Raw genomic sequence first — 7,242 nt, 5'->3', positions numbered from 1 at the left:
ATGTGAGCTAATCAGTTTGCAAAGGTTGGTATTTAAAAGCAAAATCAAAAGAACATATATAAGGAAGTGCTGCAGAGCTGATAGGGTCATGTCAAAAGGACATAGGCACCAACTCAAAGGAGCTCACACCGGCCAGACATCTGATTTGTGTTTTTGTGATTAGTCAGAAGCATCAACTCATCTTTCAGGAGGCGGAAGATAGAGAGGAGGGGAGGGTTTTACATATCATGGGAAAAGACAAGGATTATCATTCATTTCCACATTTCCCAAGAGAATATCATAAACCAAATATTTGGATCCAACACTTTTAATTGTTCAATATTTTACTACAAATATAAGAAACAATACAGAATTAAATAACACATGAAAATCTTGCTCTCTCTCTCTATATATAAATATCCAATTTAACAGTGAAAACAACTTACACTTTAATTCCTAGGCCACTGGATAGACACAGACAAAGCAAAAGATACTGAAAAAGCAACTAATTTGGACTTATGGTTATTAAAGATTCAACATCATTCCACTAGCTGGAACAATATCTTTAGAACAAAGGGATTGTATGCTCATATTTGCCTCCTCTGCTATTGTGAAAAGTTAATGCATGGCAAAAGAAGTCAGCAGAGTCAAAGCATATGAATTGGCTGACTGCTATATAGGAAATCTCCTAAACATCTGCTTTCATAATGTATTTTCATTATATGAGGCTGAATTTAGAATGACTTAAAATAGGGCTGGGTCATGTTATAAGACAAATGGACAGGGAAAGCATGCTTCTCAAAAAATGTGAGCTATTCTAAGACTAACAATATTTATCCAGCTATAAAAATAGGTAAGTTAAATGAATAAGTTAAGATTGCCAATGTTACTTCACAATAAATTCAGTCCTATTTTTGTTGGAGTAAATCTCATAGAAGCACATGAAGAACAGCAGTGAAACCAATGATTCTAGCAAGGCCAGCTATTAGCAAAGCAGTAAGCAGGAAGTGGACTAGATACCAAATGATGGGGAAACAGACTCATAGACCTAAGAACATGGGAAGAAGGGATATAACATCAACAGAAAGGCAAAAGGTCATCTCTCTGTATTCTTTCTTCTCTCTCTCTCTTTCACTTCTTTACCCTTTGCTTATTCCCCCCCCCCTTTTTTTTTTCTGGAATTACATTTTAAATTAAGTTTTAGAGCTATGTGGTAAATTATTTAGTCCAATTCCTTTATACTTTGGATGAGGTAAAGTGACTAACAGAGGTCCCCACCAGTAGGAGTCCAAGTCAGTCTGAGAGCTCAGTGCTCCTGATACTAAGTCCAGTGCTCTGTCAACCACATAACATGGCATTGCTTTACAAAATCAAGTCCTACAACAGACCTGAGAGGTAAAATGACTTCCTCTTGGGATTCAAACACTGAGTAGCTCAGATGGCAGTAAAAAGTCGTGGGATCCTTAAGGCTTTTGCTCCCACCTCTTTTGCTCTTTCAGGTCCTTTGGAGAATGGCCCCTTTTCCTCCTGCTTTTCTCTCATGTCAAATTCAAGTAGACCAGGGAATCACTTTCAGGGTGCTGTGTGACTCATTTAGGGCTCTAGATAAAAGAGAAACAAGGTATTAACTTTGGACACTTATAAATTCTGTCATAATATATTTTAAGAAGATAAATAATAGAAAGATTAAGAAACACAGAATTATTCTAGTGTATATTCATTGGCAAAGATAAAGAAGTAGACATTTCTGACCCAGTATGAGGTGAGGGGACTATGACTATTTACAAGAACAAAAGTAGACTGGATGCAGTGGCTCATGGCTGTAAGTCCAGTGTTTTGGGAGGCCGACGTGGGAGGATCATTTTAGCCCAGTTCAAGACCAGTCTGGGCGACATAGTAAGACCTTGTATCTACAAAAAATAAAAATAAAAATAAATAGCTGGACATGGTGGCATGCACCTGTAGTCCTAGCTGCTCAGGAGGCTGAGGCATGAGGATAACTTGAGCCCAGGAGACTGGGGCTGTGGTGAGTTATGATCTCACCACTGCACTCCAGCCCCAGGCAATATAGCAAGATGCTATCTCTAAAAAACAAAAAACAAAACAGAACCAAAACAAAAATAAAAGGACATACGTAATCCTAGGAAATAATGGTTTAGCCAATCACCAAAGACTGCAAGTAAAGGAACATGTTCAAAAATTCCAAATGATCAAAATGTATTCCATTTGTAAGCTTTGTTTCTGATGGATAATAACTCACTGGATGTCAGGGTAGAAATGGTCATGAAGTAGAGGCCTTTCTGAGGGCTAATGGCTTTCTGGCACATACTGGGAGCCTGGGAGCCTCTCAAGGCATGTAGATGATGACATGAAAGACTTGGCATTTTATCTTGGCACCACCTCTCACTTTCTGTGTCATCTTAGGTAATTATTTACCAGAACCTGCAAAGCTCTGCACGTTTTAGATCCTGCCAAATTTCTAACATCAGATATCAATGGATCATGGAAAGACCATCTTTCCCCAACACGGCTCAATACTTTTCAATTTAAATAGTAAAAATGAATTACTAGAAAAATGACATAAAATAATAGACATAATATAATTCATTTTTTAATTATTAGATTTAACAGATGTAAAATTACTGTCAAATTCTTATCATAAACTGTAAGCATTTATTCTCAATTATGTACTTATTTTGCTTCAGACTAGTAAAGAACACTTCTTGGATGGGCAACCATCCTCAGACCATATTTGGAGTAACACTGCTCTAAAATATATCTATAGATAGATATAGATATAGATAAAAGCTATATATATTTTTTGAGATGAAGTCTCGCTGTGTCAACCAAGCTAGAGTGCAGTGGCACAATCTCTTCTCACTGCAACCTCCACCTCCTAGGTTTAAGTGATTCTCCTGCCTCAGCCTCCTGAGTAGCTGGGAGTACAGGCACATACCACTATGCCTGGCTAATTTTCATACTTTCAGTAGAGATGGGGTTTCACTATGTTGGCCAGGCTGGTACCAAACTCCTGACCTCAGGTGATCTGTCCACCTCGGCCTCCCAAAATGCTGGGATTACAGATGTGCGCCACTGAGCCCTGTAAAATATTAACGATTTTTCTGCCTTAGAGCTTTCACATTTGCAATTTATTTGCTAAAAGCCACTCTTCGCTTGTCTCCTCCATAGCTGGCTTATTCTCTCCTTGCAGGTCTCTGATTAAAAGTCACCACCTCAGCGAAGCCTTCCCTAACAAATTCCAAGTAACTGTTATCCTTTTCAAGTTATCCTCTTTCATTGCATGCTATATTTTATATTATTCTATATTATTTCCTTGTGCAAAATCTCATGTTTGAATAGTATCCTTATTTGTTGATTCACTTGTCATTTCTCTGCCTGTCCCCCTAACCAGTCATCTCCATTAAAATGGCAAGGTCTTGTTTTGTTCATTATAGTATAATAACCAGTGCTAATTACAATGCCAAGCATATTAAAAATTATTAATAAATTATTATAAAATGAATGAATTGAACTTCTGTGAATTTGGTTTTGTCATCTATCAGATGGAAATACTTTCCTTATCAATTTGCTGTGAGAATTAAATGAAATAACTTCTAGGTTTAGTCCTTTTGTCTCATGAACATCCATTTAAATATTTAAGCACACCCTCCATACCCTCCTTTCATCCCAATTACAAAGTTTTATCTTCTGAAATCTAAGTACTGTTCTCCCTGAGTGGTAAGACTATGCATTTTGAACTAACCATTACCAATAACAGAATTGATAATTCTTATATGACCTAACTACTGACTGGAATCCAGAATAATAATCCAAATGATAGCATGGTTTCCTTTAAAGATCAGTAGTATACATTTTTGTTGTTGTTGTTGTTTGTTTGTTTTTTTAAGAAAAGCTCTTAAATTAAGCCTGCCTTTGAATGGTTGATTACTTGATTTTGTATCTGGTCTGAAGAAGTTTTTCCTTTCTCTAAAATAAAGTTTCTATATATCTACCTTTATCTCCCTGCGTCGCCTCAAAGGCCATGCTTTACTCACAGCCCTTACCAGAGCAAAACCTTTTAGGACTCTTCTAAACTCTAGAATATCTAAGGACTACCTGAAGTACTGGTTAATTTGCAAATACACAGGACACTGGTAGAGAATGTGATTCTTTGTGTTTTCATGTGGTTCAGGAATATACTTTCATTTTCTTTCTCTCTCTCTTTCTTTCTTTCTTTCTTTCTTTCTTTCTTTCTTTCTTTCTTTCTTTCTTTCTTTCTTTCTTTCTCTCTCTCTCTCTTTTTCTTTCCTCTCTCTTTCTTTCTTTCTCTGTTTTCTTTCTTTTTGGATTGGGTAATCTATGAAGCAATGTATGAGGGAACAAAAATAATAAGACAAGTTTAAAACATATGGAATAGAGAGTGAAGAAATTGTTTAGTGCAGAGAAGACAGAGCAGCCAAGTTGTGGTAAGAATAGGAGAAACTAGATGCAAAACTCATGAATCAGTGCTGATAGGGAACCTAGGGCAACTTTGGATCTACAAGTACCTTCAGGCAGGTGCTCTTCTTGACATGTGGCAGTTTAGTTTCCTGGAAATCCATTTATACACATCCTTACAGGAACTGTCCTCCCTCTACCCCTGACTTGCACTAGCTTCAGTGAGTACTTTTTCTTCTCACACTCCTACAAAAAAAAATTTCTAACCAAAACAGTTTTTCTTCTTCAAAAAGAGATACGATTGCACTAGCAGGAAATCAGTTTTTGGCATCACAAGTTCATCTAGGCATCACAAGCTCATTTAGACATCACAAGCTCATTTAGGCATCACAAGTTCATTTCAGTATCCGCATGTTTTTAGTGCACACATTTTCTGATTCTGTCTCCCCACTGGGTCCCCACAAATTTCTCCCAAGACTACTACTGAAATGACTTATATAGCAGGTCCTCCAACAACATCCTTTCATTCCACAACATCTTGTTATAATGTTGCTGAGAAAAACAATAGATTCCCGTCCAGGGCCACTGTGTGGAGTTAGCACATTTTCCCTAAGTCTGCAAGGGTTTTCTCTGGATACTCCGGTTCCCCCCACATCCCAAACATGTACTGCATGTTATGTAAACTGGCATGTCCAAATGGTCCCAGTCTGAGTAACTCTGTGTGTGTGTGTGTGTGTGTCTGTGTGTGTGTGTGTCTGAATGCCCCCTGCTGTGGGATGGCATCCTGTCTGGTGTCAGTTTCTGCCTTGCATCCTGAGCTGCCAGGATAGGCTCTGGCCACCCATGCCCTTGAACTGAAATCACTGAGTAAATAATTATCTTACTTGTTTTTGTTACTCTTTCTTAAATGTATGCATAGCTCACATTTATTTCAATGTTTAATATTAGAAACGTTTTGGTCTTTATTAAAAGTTTGGTGATGTTTTTGAGACCAGAAATGTGCCATAGGAACTTAAGTCTTGTTTCTATCACGTAGCCTGTGGTAAAATTGGTTTTGTTACATGCTATTTTGCTTAAACCTGCAGTTTCCAAAAACCTATTGATGACATTAAGACTTACTATATGTGTTCTTCTCCCTTCCAAATATTCATGCCCATGTGTCCAAACAGGTTCAGATAACTTCTGAAATCTTCCTCAAAGCTTTCCTAACTGCTACAATTCCTAAGTTTTTCCCTCCATTTATCTCTCTAAACTCGTCCCTCCTTGAACATTTGTACAGTTCATGAAAATAAACATCGATTAAACGAAAAAGGACATTAGATTTAGTAATGATAAAAATGAACATTTGTTAGAAACTTACTCTGCCACATTGGTGTGCCAGAGCTTTATTGGCTCATGCTGATGATTAAATTGTTAGTAGCTTGAAATTTGCTGCGGTGGGAACATTTACTTCACAGAAGTTGGCAAAAGCTACAAATAAGCACTCCACCCGCCTCCTCCCAAGCCAGTGTTCTAGCGTATCATTTGTCTTAGGCGCTTTTCTAAGCACTTGTATTTATTCCCCTTTAAATCTTCACAACATTCTTATGAGATACAGTCACAATTATTATCCCCATCTTACTCAATGAGGAAAGGGAGGCACAGGGAAGTTAAATGGCTTGTCCAAAGGTATTCAGCTAATTTCTAAGGGACAGGATTTGATCAAAATCACTAAGTAATTGTTCATTATTGCAAATAAAAATGACTAACTAGAAAACAACTAATTTTATATGTCATTGGCTATCATCCTTGCCAGAATTAACAGTTGAAAACTTTAAACTCTTGAAGGAGAAATATTGTAGAAATAAATGTCACACTCAGTTTCTCAATTATTTCATGTGGCCTTGGTTAAGATGAAAAGAATTCCAGTTAGATAGGAGTAATAACTTCAAGAGATCTACTGAACAACATGGTGACTATGGTTAATAACAATGTATTGTAGACTTGAATATTACTGACAGAGTAGATTTTATGTGTTCATACCACAAAAAAATAAGTATGTGAGGCAATGCACATGTTAAGTAGCTTGATTTAGCTATTCTACAATGTATACGTATATACAAATATCATGTTGTACACCATAAATGCATACAATTTCTATTTTCAATTAAAAAATAAAAACAAAAATTCATAATAATAGTTTAATAAAGATTAAAAGAAAACTGTGTACACAATCCCAAAGGTATTTAATGAGAACTCTTTAAAGGACTTTCAAAATACAAGGCTAGCATTTCTTTTTATTGTATAAAAATGGGAGAAGTTTGGAGAATTTATAAACTAGTTGTCAGGCCTCTGAGCTCAAGCCAAGTCATCGCATCCCCTGTGACTTGCACGTATACACCCAGAGGGCCTGAAGTAAATGAAGAATCACCAAAGAAGTGAAAATGCCCTGCCCCTGCCTTAACTGATGACATTCCACCACAAAAGAAGTGAAAATGGCCGGCCCTTGCCTTAAGTGATGACAATACCTTGTGAAAGTCCTTTTCCTGGCTCATCCTGACTCAAAAAGCTCCCCCCACTGAGCACCGTGCGACCCCCACTCCTGCCCACCAGAGAACAACCCCCCTTTGACTGTAATTTTCCTTTACTTACCCAAATCCTATAAAATAGCCCCACCCTTATCTCCCTTAGCTGACTCTCTTTTCAGACTCAGCCCGCCTGCACCCAGGTGATTAAAAAGCTTTATTGTGGCCAGGCGCGGTGGCTCAAGCCTGTAATCCCAGCACTTTGGGAGGCCGAGACGGGCGGATCACGAAGTCAGGAGATCGAGACCATCCTGGCTAACAC

At 37.7% G+C, this 7,242-nt stretch overlaps 1 protein-coding gene across 4 annotated transcripts in view; it reads right to left on the bottom strand.

Moving 5' to 3' along the window:
• Positions 1 to 291: 291 nt before the first annotated feature.
• The window catches only part of CD200 (CD200 molecule), a 31,073-nt gene continuing 24,122 nt past the window's right edge, over positions 292 to 7,242 (bottom strand). For 3 of the 4 annotated variants that reach the window (XM_011932779.1, XM_011932781.1, XM_011932778.1), the window contains one exon: positions 292 to 1,580. In XM_011932779.1, coding sequence (XP_011788169.1) covers positions 1,529 to 1,580 — 52 coding nt within the window. In that variant the 3' untranslated portion in view covers positions 292 to 1,528. The remainder of the gene's footprint in view (positions 1,581 to 7,242) is intronic. The other variant, XM_011932780.1, reaches the window with a different exon arrangement.

Source organism: Colobus angolensis, unplaced genomic scaffold (genome assembly GCF_000951035.1).
Source record: "Colobus angolensis palliatus isolate OR3802 unplaced genomic scaffold, Cang.pa_1.0 Scaffold98, whole genome shotgun sequence".
Taxonomy (NCBI): Eukaryota; Metazoa; Chordata; class Mammalia; order Primates; family Cercopithecidae; genus Colobus; species Colobus angolensis.
This window is presented reverse-complemented; position numbering and strand designations above follow the sequence as displayed.